Source organism: Watersipora subatra, chromosome 5, assembly GCF_963576615.1.
Source record: "Watersipora subatra chromosome 5, tzWatSuba1.1, whole genome shotgun sequence".
In the NCBI taxonomy this organism is placed as follows: Eukaryota; Metazoa; Bryozoa; class Gymnolaemata; order Cheilostomatida; family Watersiporidae; genus Watersipora; species Watersipora subatra.
In genome coordinates this window covers 57,205,214-57,225,020 of record NC_088712.1, presented here as the reverse complement: position 1 = coordinate 57,225,020, position 19,807 = coordinate 57,205,214, and the positions used below count along the sequence as shown (strand labels likewise).

Genomic DNA, 19,807 nt, shown 5'->3' with positions numbered 1-19,807 from the left:
CTTTAAAACCATTTATTTGCAGAGCAGCTTGCTGAGATTCGAAAAGCATCCATGGCTCGGCTATTTTGCGACAATGTTCGTAATCCAACAGTGAGGCAGTTTCTTCTGAGGGCGGAAACCCAAGAGTAAGTTTTGACTGAACTAATTACTAAAATGACACACTCTTGGCATTTAGAGACTTGTGACCATTTGAATGCTGCTTATTGTGCAGTTGTCCAAACACGTGGTGGTCTCCCTAGTTACTCTAGTAATCTATAACAAACCTTTCCCAGCTGCTGATCAGCTCTGACATTAGATTGTGGAACATTTAGTCTGTTTAGCTCTAAAACGTCAATAATAGGATTCGGTTTAAGTTGTTCAATTCTTACCCATCAAAGGTCAATAACCATAGGTCGCTTCCACAGTCCTCCAATACTGGTAGATCACCATAGGCTGCCTACACAATCTTCCAGTACTTTAAAAACTGTCAAGATATTATTGGGAGTTGTCAGACTACGCGTAAAGTAGCATAAGTCTTGCTTAGTCATTAGCATATCATGTCAAAGATCACCATATTGATAATAAAAGAAAACCAAAGATTATAATATCTGAGTAGACTGAATTTTAAAATTTTAGTGTTACTCCTTTATCAAAGAAAAAAAACTGTACAGTTTAGAATTGTATATAAAATCATAATAGCTTAATATTATAAATATATAAAGTTGCTTTTTTATTCTAGTAACCCAGTCATCAGCTGCAGCACTATTCCTCATTTGGATCTGTCGATCTGGCAGTCAACTGGCACAAACAGAAACAATCGCCAAAGAAATCGTCAAAATACAAAAAGGAAGCGAACAAGGAACAATTCTAGACGCAACAGCAGCAGAAGACGGAGAGTTTTAAGAAAAAGAGGAAACAGGCGGCAGCAAAGAACTCGTAATACTAGAGGCTGAAAAGTATAATAATATTTTTTCTTTGCAATGAAAATAATTATTTGGATTTTTAGGTGTCTATCGACTTGTACTATGGTATTATAAAAGTGTGTTGTTCAACTATTTTGAATATACGCGCTACCCAATGGTTACTATCGTATTTTTTTCTATTTAAGACAACTTCTTACAAACTCAACTGGTGATGCAATTGTCATTATAGCTGCGGGGTTCTCTACTCCTATCCTAGAGGAGCTTGGCTGTTGAAGTATAGACAACATATTATCCTAAAATGTAGTACACAATAATCATCCGCTTGGTTGAACGCATATCCATAAACTTGGAGTTATCTCCTACACAAGGCTTTTATTGATATGTGGCTTATAAGGTAAATACTCTATCTACGCTCATGAATGAATCTAATCAAACTTTGTTAGTTGACACTTTGTTAGCTGATAGATGGATCAAGAGACTGACAGATATATATATAGATAGATAGATAGATAGATGGATATATAGATAGATAGATAGATAGCTAGATAGCTAGATAGATAGACAGATAGATAGATAGATAGGTAGGTAGATAGATAGATACATAGATAGATAGATAGATAGATAGATAGATAGATAGATAGATAGATAGATAGATAGATAGGTAGATAGATAGGTAGATTGATAGATAGATAGATATATAGATAGATAGATTGATTGATAGATAGATAGATAGATATATAGATAGATAGATAAATAGATATGTAGATAGATAGATAAATAGATATGTAGATAGATAGATAGATATATAGATAGATAGATACATGTAGATAGATAGATAGATTGATTGATAGATAGACACATAGATGCACAGATATATAGATGGATAGATTGATTGATTAATAGAGATATATATATATATATAGATAGCGATAGATAAATACCAACTTGAGCAGCATGAGAGTTCAAGCTACTAAACCAATTCACATTGTCGATAGAATTATGAACTACCACGATTATAATTTGATTCAAAAGCAACCACTATAAGGCAAGTGTTTGGTTAGCAGAGCATATAACCTTGAATCTATTTATAGAGGTCGTAGGCCACAAAACTTTTTGGATGCATCTGACTATCAAGCTCAGTCATTGCTCAACCTACATGTAATTTAACCCAAACCCGGCAAAGACTACCACAGTTATTTTTCAATTGTGAATAAGAATCTGAATGGAAACAGTGGAACATTTGAAATCTTTTATGGAAGCAGTTATTTGTACATTCGAAGTTTTAAGTGGTATGTCTAAAGTTAGGACATAATTAAGTTCCCTTGGTTTTTATGACTGTAACTGTAGAATGGTTTTTGTTGATTTAGTTCGTTTGAATATTATTAAAAAAGTCATGCTTCTTTAACATTATTAACCATGTATCAAGTTTTTTGCATGACGTCAGCTACACGCTGCAAAAACCTTTCAATATGACATAAATTTTTGGCAGTTTTTGGTCATAAAAAACATTTTTATAGATCATCTGTCATAAAGTGTAAAACATTGACTTGCTAAAGCAATTATCTAGAACAGTCAATCAACCCACACGTACCAATAGCATCTCACATAGATTTCAACCAAAAAAACACGACACCAAAAACTCTTGTACAAAAGCAGGGAGTTGTCCACCTATGGTTTGGAATTATTCCGAATTTCACACCTGACTATTGGCTGAGACAGTTACAAACAGCCAATGTGTTGATCATAGTCATACACTCAATAGCTTTTAGTGATTATCTTTGACATTTTAATGGATTATTGACGGAGAAAACAAATTTCGCACAATCTAAAGTCTAAACCATAGTCAAATCAGTGCTAAAAGCTAACAATGCCTAAAACTGCTATTCATTAGAGGTTTCTATAATTTGTTTTGCAATCTCAACCCGCTAAAAACTGAAATTCTTATATTACGGAAATATTAGTTTATTAGTCTTGCAAAGAGGCAATAGTTGAGGGCGGACGTGGATAGCTCATCAAGAGCGGGTGAATAAAAGCACATTCTAAACCAGATTGCATAATTTAAACTAAAACTAAATTTTAAAATTGTAATTTGATTAATTTAGTTAATGAAACTTTGAAATATATACTATTATTGAAATCTAATTTGAAAGCATTTAAGAAAAACTCCAAGTTTAGGAAACTTTATTGACAAAAAACCAACTCACTGGTTTGTTTAAACAAGTATGTCATATTTGTTTGTTTGGTTGGAATATTAAAAGAAATTACCACATAAGATGCGCTTTCTTACATTTCTTTATCAAAGCATGCCCATGAGATAGGCAGCACATATACATTTAGATTTAGATAGGTCAGCAGAAAGCTTATTTCGCCTAAACGAGCAGCAACATATAGTATCTATATATAGATCAGTGTTTATCTTTTTGTATTTTTGTTAAACTCTGTGTTCAGTTATAGCTATTAAAATCTAGCAATGAAAAATTTCTACCGCACTGGATTTAATATCAGGACCTCTTAATCTACAGACAACAAACTTAATCATTAAGCTGCACGGAATACAATGAATTCATTAGACAAATAGTCATTACATTGGTTAAGATATTCACACTTAAAGTGCTTGCTTAGGCTTAATAACTAGCGCTGTTGACTGTTACGTGTAAGGATTGTTAAGCTGGCCCAAAACCCGGGTATTGTTTTGGTAAAGATTTTAGTAAAGATTTAGCTTTCCAGGTAAGTTAATCACACTCATTAGGTAACTTTTTATTACCCGTGCAACGCCAGACATTTGGCTAGTTACAATATGATACGAACCTCTTGTGGAAAATTTATTCCTACTGGCTGAAATAAAGCTTACTTTCTCATGGTTTATGAGAGGAGCCAGACATTAAAGCATGCAGTAGCTAGCAGCGCTGTTGCATCATGGGGTATTGTGGCACTTCTCCAATGGCTACCAAAGTGATGGAAACTTTCTGTTTAATGATAGCATAAACCTGAAACATGCTCTAAGTGCAGATATGGCAATTAAGGAACTGAAGTTGCAAGTGGGCCTAATTTATTGCCAACAACTTTGATGGGTTGGTCGCCAATACATTAGCTAGAGACAATGTGACAAGCACCTGCATGCAGTTGCCAATGTGTTGTAATTGCACAAGAGCTATGTACTGAGTGAGAGACAGCTAGAATTAATATTTATTAATTTAATCATGCAGACCATCTTTGACACTCTGTCTAACAGCTCAGGCATGTGATTTACTGCAATATGAAGGACTGTCTGACAGCTCAGGCATGTGATTTACTGCAATATGAAGTTTATCATATAAACATGCCACTTAGAAACTAGAATCCAGCAAGACTCTGTCGACCTACTGTATATGTATGTGTCAGAAATCTCAGACATGCTTGCATGGCTGTTTCCTGTTCAATATATGTACCTGCAACTCTTCATAGCAGCTAAGTCTGCATGCTGTCCATCGAGCTGTCATTACCTCTTGGTAAAGTGAGGCCACCATTGTGAGCAGAAGATGAACACATCACGCTTATATTAGTTTAGGGGTATATGCTATGTAGATGGGCATGTAGACAAAGGTAAGTCACTGTGCTGCAGTATCAGTACAGGAACAACATTAAACTCATTGTAGAGTTAACAAGCAAGTCATGAGGTTAAAAAGACCATAAATCTGTTACTAAAAAGCAAATTAATTTGAATAAATTTTTTTGATCAGCATTTATAGTTTTGCCCCTGCTGTGCTTTTAAAGAAACAGTCAGGTTGCTAAATAATCACAGTTGTTTCTATTCATATATAATTATATATATAATTATATATATATAATTATATATATATTATATATATTATATATATATACAGGGCGCCCAGTGTATATATATATATACACTGGGCGCCGGTGTTATTGCCCCAGTGCATTGGGGCACTGGGCGCAATAACACCGGCGCATAAAATGTGGCTTGCCCAAATACCAACAACAATCAACTCAGGTGAGTTGCAGAAAAGTGCACTATTGGGAACAGCTAAGATCTTGAGGCGAGTGCTCAAACTCCCAGGTCTCTGGTAGGAGACCCGAGTTAGAGCAGAATTTACCACCCATACGGGATATCCGGGGTGAGGAAACAATTTATATATATATATATATATATATATATATATATATATATATATATATATATATATATATATAGAAGAAGCTGAAGAAGAGCCAAAGTTGGTACAAAATAATTTTTAGTTGCATATGGCAGTTTCAGACATAATTGTATCATAAATAGCGAGTCATGCATGATCTGTAATGGAATACGGATCACATGCAATTAGTTGTAAACTGAAAAGAAATTGTGATATTTTTGTAATTGACGCGGAATACTCTTTGCAGGCCTTTTTATAAACTACGATAGAACCAAATACCTGCTCTCAAAAAGTTTTTAAATTTCTTCTCACTATTATTGACCAATTGAATATTTGCTTATAGGACTACAAGACTAAACAGATAAATTTGTATATGTTAAATTCTTTCTTTCAACTGGTGGCAGATCTGATTTACAGAAAAATTGTATCAAGGCACATTGGGTAAAAATAATTTTATAATTTTATTTGTTCTAAAGCTGAATGCTGCAAGGTTGACGAAGAACACTGGGTAATGGAACTAAAAGAGTGTTTTCCACTTAACACAACTAGAGATCCGATCTTCACTAGAAGCTGCATCCCTTTCTTTAGATCTGCACCAGCCTTTGGGTTTTCTGGTTCTAAATGTAAATAGCCATTACCTGTAACTCTGTTAATGTCAATAACAATACTATGATAGGTTTGAGAAGTGTAGAGCTCTATAGTGTTGTTATTTGTTTGCTTGTCAGAACTAAGTTACGACTTTGTAGGCTAGTTGACTGTTAGCTGTTGACGGAAAATCAAGTATGCTGCAAAACTTGAACATATTTTATAGATTTGATCCATTGCAAAAAAATCTTTACTATAATAAGAGCAGTTTTTATTTGTTCACCTGTTCAAAGCTATACCATAGTGATAAAAAATAAGATTGTCTCACATGGGAATCAAACCCAGGCATCAAATTTAGAGGCAAGTGCACTACCACGGGTTAATTCTCTATTTACTGATTACTCAGGACGATCTCTTACAGTGCACAAAACTCACAAATGTACTAGTATTAATATATTTTGGTTGAAGTTGGTACATCTGAATATATATTTAACAAATAGAACATTATTTGGTTATGTGTCCTCAAATATTACACCTATAGCAGTTGGCAGAACATTAAATGCTGACTAAACTATATCAGTATATACTTTCACCGTATACTCTAAATTGTCAATACTCCATCTGACAATGATTAATTATTTCTCATCTGGGAACTGTCTCATCTTGAGTTTTTGTGTGCATCAATTAATATAAGTTGCTAGATTTTGAATATCTACTAACTTATCTATTTTGTCCTTATTTTTGTATATGTATGTTTCAGTGGAGAGGTTTCAAATAAATGATTTGACAGCATATGTAGATGGCTCTCAAATTTATGGTAGTGTAAACAACAGAGCTGGAACTCTTCGAATTTTTCTCAATGGCACACTCAAGTCTAGCGTAAGTTTAGCTTTTGCTAATAACATACTCTTCGGTCAAAAGTACTTTTACTTTGGGTTGATTATTTTTGTAATTATTATTTCATTCTTATAAATTATGATTAATTTATTATTAATTATTATTAATTTATTCTATAAAATAAGAAATAATGCCAGAATACACTTTTATTTCTAGCATCTTTTTGTAACAGCTGCTGCTTAAACTGATAGTGCATGTACCAAGAATGTTAGTTAGTTAAAACCTGCAAACAGACTTTGAAATTAAAACTATCACCAGAATAAATAACAGCCTAAAAGTTATGCTGTTTGATTGCCAAATCTGAAAAAATCCAAATACCTACAGACTGGTGTCAACAACGAAACAAACCTGCCTCTTAACCCTAACAACCCAGGCAGCTGTAAGCAGAACCAGAAAACTACGAGATTTTTTTCCGGAGATGTGAGAAGCACGGAACAAGGTAATTCGAAAGATACTAGTAAAGCAATTAATATCAACTTTGTTTTGGTCCTCAATTTTAGATCATAACTTTACTACAATAAACAAGCTTGTTATAACTATGATTTTTTGTTACATATATATATACACTTACCTTTATTGCAGCTGGTCTAACAAGCGTCCACACTGTTTTTCTAAGAGAACACAACAGAATTGCTAGAAAGATCCGCCAGCTAAATCCAAGTGTGGATGACGAAAGAATTTACCAGGTAAACAGTTTGTGTTCATATTGACTCATGGTGACCAATTGATCTGCCAACCGTAGACCACTTATTAACTCAGTATATTAAGTTTGTAATCTGTTAAGTCTGTGTTAAAGTCAGCTTGCTTAACCAACTTATCTTAAGGCTCAATGTGTTGTTAACCTTCAAGTTTTTGTTCCGAGTTAAAATAGTTCAGAAATAGTAAAAAATATCTGCAATTTTTAAACTGTAGTCTTTAGCAGAGGTGCTAGGGTTTATTACTCTGTACTCAGTAAAGTGATTGCTTCATACGAACTGAACTTGGGTTTCAAGTTGGGAAAAATTGGCAGCTTTTGTTATAGTTTATTCACATTCACTCAGTGAAATAGCTTTTTGTACGCTGATTTTTTTTAGATTTCTCAATTAAAACAAAGTTGTTTGTCTAATATAGGAATGTATAGTAGACGCTCAAGGTAGACTCAATAATTTTACTACTAATCTTTACTAAACAACACTATGAAACTTTTGTCTATTTTCAACTTACTTGGAATTGTAGTTCAAGCTTCTAACTTGTTCTTGAAGTTGAAAATCTGCACACTACTACTTTATGATTTATAGTAATTAAGACTAGGAGGTTGGTAAGTGTATAGACAATAAAGTTAGTACGAGTATAGACAATGAAGTTAGTACGTGTATAGGCAATGAAGTTAGTACAAGTATAGACAATGAAGTTAGTACGTGTATAGGCAATGAAGTTAGTACAAGTATAGACAATGAAGTTAGTACAGGTATAGACAATTAAGTTAGTACGAGTATAGACAATGAAGTTAGTACAAGTATAGACAATGAAGTTAGTACGTGTATAGGCAATGAAGTTAGTACAAGTATAGAAAATGAAGTTAGTACAAGTATAGACAATTAAGTTAGTACGAGTATAGACAATTAAGTTAGTACGAGTATAGAGAATGAAGTTAGTACAAGTATAGACAAGGAGGTTAGTACGAGTATAGACAATGAAGTTAGTACAAGTATAGACAATGAAGTTAGTACGTGTATAGGCAATGAAGTTAGTACAAGTATAGAAAATGAAGTTAGTACAAGTATAGACAATGAAGTTAGTACGTGTATAGGCAATGAAGTTAGTACAAGTATAGAAAATGAAGTTAGTACAAGTATAGACAATTAAGTTAGTACGAGTATAGACAATTAAGTTAGTACGAGTATAGAGAATGAAGTTAGTACAAGTATAGACAAGGAGGTTAGTACGAGTATAGACAATGAAGTTAGTACGAGTGTAGACAATGAAGTTAGTACAAGTATAGACAAGGAGGTTAGTACGAGTATAGACAATGAAGTTAGTACGAGTATAGACAATGAAGTTAGTACAAGTATAGACAATTAAGTTAGTACAAGTATAGACAATTAAGTTAGTACGAGTATAGACAATGAAGTTAGTACAAGTATAGACAATAAAGTTAATATGAGTATAGAAAATGAAGTTAGTAAGGTTATAGACCAGAAGATTAGTATGAGTATAAACAAGGAGGTTAGTACGAGTATAGAAAATGAAGTTAGTAAGGTTATAGACCAGGAGATTAGTAAGAGTATAAACAAGGAGGCTAGTATGAGTATAGACAAGGAGTTTAAATAGAGTGTATTTAAGGAATTTAGAGAGTGTATTCAGTAAGTGCTCTCTGTAAGTGTTTATATTATATAAGGATGTACAGTCAGCACTATGACCAAAATATAACCTACATGTAATATTACTAAATGCTAGAGTTTACATCTCTGGTAGTCTCGAGACCAAGGAATTGTTAAGTTACTCAAGCTGATTATGCTAAATCATTCCTTAAACTGCAGGTAAGCAGGAAGATTGTATGAGCTATTCAACAGAGAATTACTTATCAAGAGTTTCTCCCAGAAGTAGTTGGACCAGTTGCCATGGAGATGTATAATTTAAAACTGTTAAATACTGGCAGATTTACTAGCTATTCTTCAGATGTGGACAGCTCAATTTTGTAAGTTTGGTGTTTGGCATTCTCATATAAGTCTTTTAGTGATTTGAGTTAACGATATGTTCAACAAGTATTTATCTTGTTTGACTTTAAACTTTAAAATAATTTAGATTTTATTTGAGCAAGTGTTTAGTAAATAACAGGAATCTATGTTATTTAACACAATTCACTTGAAGTTACATTAAAAGATGTTGTATTTTTTCACCAACACAATGATTTAGACAAATTTTGGTTGTTTAGCTAAAGACTAGAAGTGGTTTGAAATTAAAAATAAACATTATATTGACAAATAATTTGTGTATCAAAATGTGCCAACATAAATGGCTTCACACTAATTAAAGGTTTAATGTAGTAAGACATGCATGTACAGCTTATTAACAATTATTGGCTGTTTCCAGGAATAAGTTCTCAACAGCAGTGTTCAGATTTAGACATCCTCTGATTGGCCAGTCCTTCAGGTCAGTTGGAAGTGAAGGTCAGAGAGGTGATCTGGCAAAAATGTTTGACGTGTTCAAGACTGTAGAACAACTTGGTGAGTACACAGAACTGTGAGTGCAACTCACTCGTTCTAAAAGGAAACCTAATCATAGTAAATAGCAGATTGTATAGTACATGTATGTTGAAAATATAATTGCAGTAACTATAAGTAAAATATTTAGGTGTAGCCAAATCAACAAACTAAAGTTTCTGGTCAAATATATAAAGTTGTTATCATCTATTATCTTATTCTAATAAACTGACCAGTTCTCTTCTATTTGAATGCTGGAGTCGGTCTTTATTATATTACTAGATCAGCGGTTTCTGTTTTATTAATAAACTAATCAGTTCTCTATTATCTTGATAAGCTAATCACCTCTATATTGTTCTGATCACTAATCAACTTTACTATTCAGATAAAACTAATCAGCTCTCTACTTTCTTGATGAACTAATCATTTCTCTGTTATTCTAAATAACTAATCAGCTGTCTATTATCTTGATAAACTAATCAGCTCTTCATTATCCAGATAAAATATTCAACATTTTATTGTCCTATTAGCTTTCAATTGTCTTGATGAATTGATCAATTTTTTCATATCGTAATAGGTCAATTAGGATCTATCTACTTGCCAGATAGATTAACTGCGTGTGATTGATTGTAGTTTTTCCATTTCTTTATAAGTTACCTAAACAAAGTCATAAATTGTAAGCACATCCACAAGTACAACCATGTATTACCAAAAAACCTTTCTATTTTATTACAAAGGAACATAATTCTCGCTACTTTATTACAAGAGAGCATAATTCTTAAAGATGTGATTGCGTCAAATTTTAGATAATTTTTAAAGAAAGCATTTTTTTTCTATTTATTGATATGTTGTTTATTGTGTTAGGCAATCTCACTGTCAATATATTTGAAGATTAACATCAAAAAAAATTGTTTGCGGCAAAAACGCTCAGGCCAAAAAACATGCCCAGACTTGCCCAAAAATGATGTAACGAGTGATACAACCTGTCTCTATCTCTCGTATTCACATCGGCTATTGCGATAAAAGTCTAGTTAAACGCGACTCTATCGGCATATATTTTATTTTGTATTTGCTCATGTTGGCTAGAATAAAATTTTAAATCCAGCTACAGGTACATTATTATGAATGTTTCAAACACCTCAAATAAGTCAAAATAAAAACTTGTCATATTAGCTTCCTGTAAATGCTGTGTAAACATCTGAGTACCGACTACGATTCTGCCGGTCAACGGTAATTAGGTCGTTGAGTTAACTTATTTCATTACGGTCTTTGTATCAGCTAGGTTCTCAGTTGCTACCCACACCGGAAACTAGCTACTAAACAAAATAAGCATGCCGCCATCTTTGAAAAGAATATGTTCGAATATATGGCGAAACCAACTGCATCCCAAAAAGTCATTTATAGTCAACGTTATCTAGTCATTATCAGTATCAATTTGTAGAACAAATTTACTGGTCACGTTCAATTAATTAATTCAAGTACAAAACAAATGGTTTTATGAGTTGACCGCAATAGTGAACGCAAAACAGCGTCAATTTCATTAAAATCAAATAACCCACCAATTTTTTCAAAGGGTTACTAAAGCCATTCTTGCACCTGGTTGGCGGTTTGTGAACTCACCTGTTTTCACTTAGTAGGGAGGAGCATAAATTTTTTTGAATGTAATATTTGGTCTGCTGGAATTGAGTCGAGCTATGCAGAAGTACCTGCCATTACAGCTTTGATTACACTTCATAAATCCATCTATCAGAGAAGATTTCAGCACAGATGGCAACAGGGCTATGATGTATTCAATATGTTTTGCAAATCATGTTTTGCATTGTTTTCAACAATATTATTTTATTGTATAGTTTTTACAAACCAAAAGTTTTCATCACAGCATAAAGTTTTTATTAAAAACATCTAGCCAGGTCTATGCCAATCACATAGTTTCAGTTCATATAATAGGACAAATTAATATACTGTAGCAAACTCAAACAAAACATAGTTTGTGCAGCACACATTCGTGTTTCTCTTTCCCATTTCTGGCAGTTTCCAGACTGACACGACTGCTCCTCTAGTGAACCACATAAACATCCTGTAACAATAAAACAAATGTATTAAATCTCATTCATATATATGTCGTTCTAACGTGTATCTACTGAAATTTTTCAATTTGAGAGTTAAATAGATTGCGAGTGTAATTTTCAAAATGAATTAATGTTTAACAAAAGCATAAATACGCAAAGCCAACAATTCGAAGCTTTGTTTCTGAGAGTTAAAGATGAGCATTGATCAATCGATGTTCCTCACTTTCTACAAGTGAGAAATGAACATAAATTCTAATCATAAATCTAATTTACCGGCTAAAAATGCCAAAGAAAATTTTAAGCGAATGTTATAGCTAGGTGAAATGATAAAAAGTTGTGAAACAATTAAAAAATTATGAAACGATGATTCGTGATAGCAAAAAGTTATAATTTTACTTATTAGTAGATGTATTCATGAGTACTAAAATTATCACCGTTAGTTTAAAATATATGTAAAGGATACTCAAAGTTAAAGATAAATTTATCTCCATTCTCCTATCTTTTTCTGTAGCATAACACTGTTGACGCCTGTCAGCTCAAACCACAACCTGTATGCCCCAATCTTTAATCACCTGACGCTCATAAAACTTTGAGTCAACTTTGCTGAACTGAGCATTGTTACAATTCTGTTGTTTGTCAATAAAACGTGCCAGTGCAGTAATTCAGTAAATTAACGATGCCAATTAAATCAATAAATTAAATATTGATAGCTACTAGAATCTATTACTAGTCGATGCATGCGCATAACTAACTAGTAGTAGAGTAAAATCCTAACAACGAGAATCTTCAAAATCATAAACAACCCATTTTACGAGCGATAATATTTAATGTGAACAATATAAAAATTCTGTGCTGATGATTGGCTAATGAAGAGATCTTATATTTATCGCTCGTGGACTTTTATCACATGTATTACTCGTTACGTCACAAATGAAGCACCCAGTCAAATCTGAGCTTTTTAAAAGCTGGCCTCATTTGAACCCTTACATCTCTGGACAGGGTTAGTCTAAAAAGACAAAAGTGACATCAAATTGTAGCTGATATTTTAGCCTTTTATTGGTTTTAATTTCATTAAATCAAATTTTTTGATGCAATTACATCTTTAATGGTTTTCACAATCAACTTTATGATGATCTTACCCAGTGTTCCTGCAGGCCGACATTAAGTTTAGAGTGTGTTTGATTTCTCAGCATACATTACTTCATAGCCTCAGGTCTGAATAATATTACTTTTTAGTGCCATGAACTATGGCTAGGTTCACACATGTACATACGCAAAATCAAATTGAGTCAAGTTTGGCTAACGACATCTATAATTAGTATAACACTTTAATCTAGCTGTTTATGATGAAACTAATTTAAGAATGGTAGAAACTGTATTTCTGTACGTCGGGTTGTTTTATCGGCGGATAATTGATAAACCATATGAACGAGTTAACGACGGCATCAACGAGGCAACACAGAGAGTTCGGGAAACATTACAGCTGTCAAACTTTCCCGATACTTTAAAAGGCATTCATGACAGTCTGTGCAATGTGCACCACTTCGGTTATAATGCTTGGAAAAAAACAACGAATGGAAAAAATGACATTATAAAAAAAATCTAAGATATTTGAATAGTAGAAAATTAATGTGGGTTGTTCTTTAAAAATAACCATAAAATAAATAAAATACTAATATATTATTAACGGAAAAGGTCTAGTATTTGCATACTATACATAAAATAAGTTTTATTTTGTGAAATGGCAAGAGAAGCACTGTTCATCCTGATTTGGTTTGCTAGATTTGGTTCAACTAGAGAAAGTTATATATTCAATTCTTGTTTAAGGACCTAAAAAAGAGACGATATACATTATTTTATTGTTGCTATTTGTAGCAACAATGTATTTAAAAAGCCGCATTTTCCTTCTTTTGCCAGAAACGAACCATTTTTTTTGTTCTGAAATGCTCGTGTAATAAAAAATGATGCGACCAGATCTTTTTTTCCTTTTTTTCTCTCTTCTCTTTTCTCTTTCTTGTGGAATAAAGCCAGATCAGAATGAGCGGTAATTATACAGTCTGTATCGCACAAGAACAATAACATAGAACAACCAGCTCAACTCAGACTATTAAAAATCAATACTAACTACTTTGCGTTGTGCGTAACGTAATGCATAGCGTCAACCCTGACCCTGTATAATTGAAAGGCAAGAAGCAATAAATGTCATATATATATAATATATATATATAATATATATTTATATATATAATATATATATGTATATATATATATATGTATATATATATACATATATATATATATATATATATATACAGTAGATGCAGTATGAACAGTCTCTTGCATGAAAGTGCTCAATATTAAAATAGAGCGATGTAAAATTGGGTAAAAATGAAAGTTAAAGTTAAGTTTAAAACAACTTTATTACAATATGAAACTATTAGTAATAAAGTTGTTTTAAACTTAACTTTAACTTTCATTTTTACCCAATTTTATATATATATATATATATATATATATATATATATATATATTAAAGTATGTATATATATGAAGGCTTTCACAATTGTATCTATAGGCTATATTATATATATACAATTATGAAAAGTCTTCATATGTAGAATATAAAATATTCCACACATTTCCCTTATTCAAAATCAGTGTTGTCATATGTCATACCAATATGTCATACAAATATGTCATACAAATTATTGCCATATCGCTCCTCATAACCATCAAAACTTTCTCCTACTTGCGTCATCTTCAAAGGTGCTAAAGGCAAGCAGGGCTTTTCGATGTCAAAAACTAGCCAGTGAGGCAAATCTGTTTGAACTTTATCTAGGCCGTTTCAAGTTCACAGCCAAAGGTTATCTCAATATAGATTAGTCCATAACAAACATGCATGTGTTTGTTGATTAGCAGAGCAGCAAGTGATCTATTTTGTTTCATGATTTATTGCCCGTGGCCTTCCTTGAACAGATTTGGCCTGGATTTGAATGTCAAATCACTAGTGACTTTTTCCAAAATGAGGTGAGTGATGAATATAGAAGAGAATTTCACACAAAAACCCTTATAAGTGTCTGGAGGACATTGGCTCCAGACCTAAACAGCTTTAAAAGAAAGGAGCAGTATTTGTATTGCTACAGGAAAGACTCCACTAATTTGACAGTGTATACGATTCTTTACCTATCTGTCTGTGAGTTAATCTGAACAAAAGTGTTACTTAGCAACTAAGCTTATTAGCTTATTATACACAATTTTCTGTAATTTTAACATCTCAAAACAAAGTTTGTACAGAATAAAGAAAATATTATAATAATATGCCATCACTTACACACTTTAAAAAAATGTTTGGGGCAGCGAAACCAAAATAAAAACAAACAAATTTTGAAATTGGCTTTTGTAAATGTCGGTTTTAGTCCAAATCTACAATAATAAATACACAATAAGCAAAAGGCTCTGTCCACTCTATACGCTCTTTCCAAAAATTTTTTAGCTTTTTGTAAAAATATTTAGATCTGAGTAGCAACTTACTTGTGGCTTCAATTTAAAAAAAAAATAGAAATTAGACAGAACTCCGTCAGAAATTTAAAAACTGATAGACAGATAGAACCTCATCTAGAAACCAAATAGGTACCAGCTGTGAGGCTTGTGTTAGTCATTCTCAATATGACTTTACCATAAATACATTAGAGTTTGTGGAAGTCAGCTATTCTGGCACTATTACACTTGCGCTAAACTATTTTACTAGCAGTTTTTCCATTAGTAAAATAATCAAGTGTTCATTAAAAACATGATAGTGTTCATTTACCAATAATAGAATCACAGCAAATGAACAGGAAATAGCAGAAACAGAGTGAATTTCCTTGAGATGCTATTTTGGTTATTTTTCTTATCTCCCCTGTTCTTTAAAAATGTAGTTTATCCGTAGTGCCCAAGATCGAAATTGAGCTGCCACTATGAGACAGATGAGTCTCTCTTCAAAGGGCACCTCATCCATCTCCAAGTTTCTATTGCCACTTGTTCTTGAGTGTTTTTTATGTGTTGTCATACATAGATTTGTGCCCCCAGTCATTCCATTGGTATTTTTTTAAGATTGTCTGAATAATTCACTGCGTTCTCCACTGTCACATTTGAGGTGTCATCTTTTGAATTGTATTAATTCTATATTGCTGGTTCTTATATCTCTTCAAACGTATTATTTTATTTTGTTGTCTTGAATTATTCTGGGAGAGACTCATTTGAATAATCTGTTTAACAAATATGAAATAAATAAAGTGGAAAGAAATACAATTGCAGTATATATATTTAGGTAACATGTTTTACAATTGCAAATAAAGCTAAAAACATTGCAACTTTTTCCTATTGGTCATAGAAATAAGAGATTAGGTTAAATGTAAAGTTCTATCGTATGTAAAAAACAAGTCAAATGCTTGCAAAGATAAAACATATTAAGGTGATGACACAGTAAAGATAGGTTCAAAAGGGTTCAGTTGCTATCATGTTGCACGTAGGAGTGTTTTATTCTTGCCATGGTGAGAAATCCATTTTAGGTATGTCAAAGCATAGCACGTTTGGGTTTCTGTAACAAAAATATAATTATTATTGCCAGGTAACAATTTCAATTATATAAAACAAACATGCAATCATTTTACTTAGCTAAGTATATTCAGCCTTGTAAACATGGATGTTTTAACATGAATCAAAATGTCCGAAGATCATAAAAATAATACAAAAGAAACTAAAAGCAATATTTCTTACTAGCACCTTTGCGATATACTTGTATCAAATTTAGCTGTTCCTTAAAATTTACAATGTATATGTTGATAGTAACATCACCCCAACTGCTGGCCTGTTTTTAAATGAGTCAAAATTGTAAAAATTTTGGTATAAAGGCTGACAGCTTTTCAAAAATTGCACACTCTTAAGTCAACTTGTCAGATTAGGACCAACTCAAACCCAAACCCTTTAGTTCGTGGTCAGACTCTCTGGTTCACTCAATAACTCAGACACAAGCCAACACCATGGCTATATTTTCTCTCGTAGCCTGTAATCTCAGTTATTAGATTTATTTCAGGAGGATTAATCTTTGGCAATAACCTTCATCATAATAAAGATCAACAAATGAAACGTCAAAAGTTGTACTTCCTCTGATGCCCTGAGACGCAGCATATGGGCTCTTACAGATGTGATAAGAACATTCTCACAGTAGAGAGAAGCAAAAGAAGCCTTTCTTATCTCTGCCAGTTGCGCTAAAAGATAGTCTCAAGTTGGATGATACAATTTCCTTCTATTTTAAGTCATAAACTCACAAAATATACTTTATAAACACTCCATCACTTTTTGATAATTTCATGCATATTCACCAAAAAGTTTAAAAGAACAGCTTTGCCTTTTTAATATACGTATAAAGTTTTGCAAATTGTTTGTAAGCATAATCGCTCAAAAAATATTTGCCAGTACACAGTACATACCTATTTACACCACTGGTTTCCTTTTATTTTCTCTAGACTATTTTATAATGTTACACTCAAATAAGTGTTATCCACAGAATGAGTGTTAGTCTTACAGTTTGTTAAGTACTATCTACAGATTTAATATCACACTTCTATCTCACAATCTCACATTACTCACCGCTGGTAAATCCAGTCACCTCATCATCTGTCTCATGCCAGCGCCTGTCTCCAAACCTTAATCGTCTGAACTGCTCAGGGGTGAGGCTGACGAGCATCTTTCCAACAACAGCCCCATTGATTGGCATCTCAGCAAGGCCTGAAATTTTTCCAAATAATTACATTTTGTAAAAAATGCACAATGAACAATTAATTTTATATGGCTCAAAGCACTTTTTTAAGTCTAGAGACATGAGGGTGTTGAAAGCCGTGTATCTATGCGCAAGTAATCATTATTAGCAAATATTTATAAAATTATGGTGAAATTATTAATCTTTTTTGAAAAAGACAGTATGGTATTATTGCAATTTTATTAGTTTTTATTTACATTAGCAATGCTTAAAATTAGATGAAAAATATATTTTCATAATTTAAACTCCATTTGTGTAATTAAATCATCTTTAACAATGGTACAATAAAAAATTGTAATTGAAAATTATGAGATTTTTTAAATTTTAAAGTTAAGCTACAAAAAGGTGTAAAAAACAAAATATCAACGTACATGCTTAAGAGGTAAATATGTAAGAGACACTCTTTACATGAGCCATACGGTGAAGTAATTTTAATTTTAGATGAAGCCTCTTAATCTAAAAACCTGTTACAATACATAAAACTCTTGGCAAACCAATCTGAATCTGTAGTTTCACAGAGTTGCTCATCAGTGTGAGAAAACCAAATTCTTGATTTTGTAGTCCAGAATTTAAGGATCACAAATATTGTTTGTATTACCTGCTGGGAAAAGTTCCATGTATCCAGTCTCTAGGTAGACACTCTTAAGTGCTTCTACTGACTCGTTGTTGTGGGTCACGCCAACCATCTCAGAGAAATTATCTAACACCGTCAGTTTCAAGCTCTTCCTGCAGGAGAGTAGGAGAAATATAATTCAGCAAAAATGCTTTTACTAAAAATGGCACCAACTAAAATATTGTTCGACATAGAGCCATATGTTTTTAGGTTCAATATATAATCTTTACTTACTTAGCTCTCTATTTTTAGAACCATTGGAATGTAACAAGAATAAAACTAAATTATATATCACAATTAATTCTATTTTTATATTATTTTACAATTTTATTTTTGTAATAATTTATTCTACAATTCTAACTTCATATTTTATTTTCCAAGTATGATAATAATATAAGGTTTTTTCATTAAAAGGAAACACACATGTTCAACTTTGGAGTTGTCATACACTGTGAAAAATATTCATAATTCTATGAAAGGGTTTGTATGTATTACCTGACAGTGTTGTAGTTAGCTAGACAATGGTCTCTGCTTCTTTAGATGTTGAAGGCTGTAAGGTCAAGCTTTTGACCAAACAGATTGTTTGTTATCTACAAAAATATTAACAACATGGTTATTATCAGGAATAACTTTACTTGGTATCACCTCAGAAAAAGTTCAAGTTCTTGCACCATGTGCTGAATTGATATGTAAATGATGTTTTTAAATGTTTGAGTATATTAAATAAATATAAATAACAGAAGTACTTACTCCAGGAGATACAAATCTATCCCTAACTTCCATGCTGTCTTCAGTCAAACCTTTTAGAAAACCATTGTTTCCTTCAATACGATGAAATAAAAAACTGACTGATTCTCTAGAAAAAAAAACTAAATAGTCTTTCAGGATAATGGAAAACTGATTTATCTATAGAAATAATACAAAACTTATTGATCTATCATAAAACTGAATAGTTCCACAGAGTAATGGAAAACTTATTAATCATGAGCAGTTGTAAATGATGTCATTAATACAAGACTTCCATTTTTGCTGGAGGATGGAATCTTCCAGATGGATCTTCACTTCATCTTCAAATCACTGCGTTTTTCCCTAATATTACTGAAATTTACTATCTCATCAGTCTTAGGTACTTCACCAGAGATGATTTGGTCTGGAGCATAGTGGTATCTCTCCCCTAAAGTGATAACAATGCCGTCAACAACACGAGCGTTTCCGGTGCCAACAAGGAGCGTTTAGGCCACACTTCTTTTTTGTGCTAGTCAACCGTAGTGATTGACTAGATCAATACCATCAGCCATGAGAATGGTCATGAATTTTTACAGTTAAGATAGTAATTATTGCTCATATTAAAGAAATGATGATTATAGTTTATTACTCTAATATATGCTTATTATTTAAAGCAATTCAATACCTACATGACTTGCAAAGGCGCTGAATAGATAGTGTTAAGTAAGTGAGTTAATGCAATCAGTTACTCATAGATAAGATAGATAGTCAAACCGGGGTTGTATTACATTGGTGTGATGGGAAGCTAATCGACTGCCATCAACTGAAAGTATTGACATTGTATGGTGATAGAGTGACTCATTGACACCACAGTCCACAAACAGCCCTTGCATGTAATAT

General features: G+C 32.5%; 2 protein-coding genes across 2 annotated transcripts in view; both read left to right on the top strand.

Moving 5' to 3' along the window:
* LOC137396446 (peroxidasin-like) overlaps positions 1 to 1,082 on the top strand; it is a 37,209-nt gene extending 36,127 nt beyond the window's left edge. The window contains exons 16-17 of the mRNA XM_068082728.1: positions 23 to 125; positions 719 to 1,082. Coding sequence (XP_067938829.1) covers positions 23 to 125; positions 719 to 932 — 317 coding nt within the window. The 3' untranslated portion in view covers positions 933 to 1,082. The remainder of the gene's footprint in view (positions 1 to 22; positions 126 to 718) is intronic.
* Positions 1,083 to 3,759: 2,677 nt separating this feature from the next.
* LOC137397505 (chorion peroxidase-like) lies at positions 3,760 to 9,743 on the top strand. The gene is made up of 6 exons (XM_068083796.1): positions 3,760 to 3,823; positions 6,381 to 6,499; positions 6,842 to 6,956; positions 8,403 to 8,554; positions 9,070 to 9,194; positions 9,590 to 9,743. Exons 1-6 carry the CDS (start codon positions 3,760 to 3,762, stop codon positions 9,741 to 9,743), a joined length of 729 nt encoding a protein of 242 aa, XP_067939897.1.
* The last annotated feature ends 10,064 nt before the right edge of the window (positions 9,744 to 19,807 follow it).

Excerpts from the sequence above, each read along its gene's own strand:
- LOC137397505 (XM_068083796.1), top strand. The coding sequence starts at position 3,760 with ATGGTTTATGAGAGGAGCCAGACATTAAAGCATGCAGTAGCTAGCAGC. Across the intron at positions 6,500-6,841 it reads ATGGCACACTCAAGTCTAGC|ACTGGTGTCAACAACGAAAC; the intron begins GTAAGTTTAGCT and ends AAATACCTACAG. Across the intron at positions 9,195-9,589 it reads GATGTGGACAGCTCAATTTT|GAATAAGTTCTCAACAGCAG; the intron begins GTAAGTTTGGTG and ends GGCTGTTTCCAG.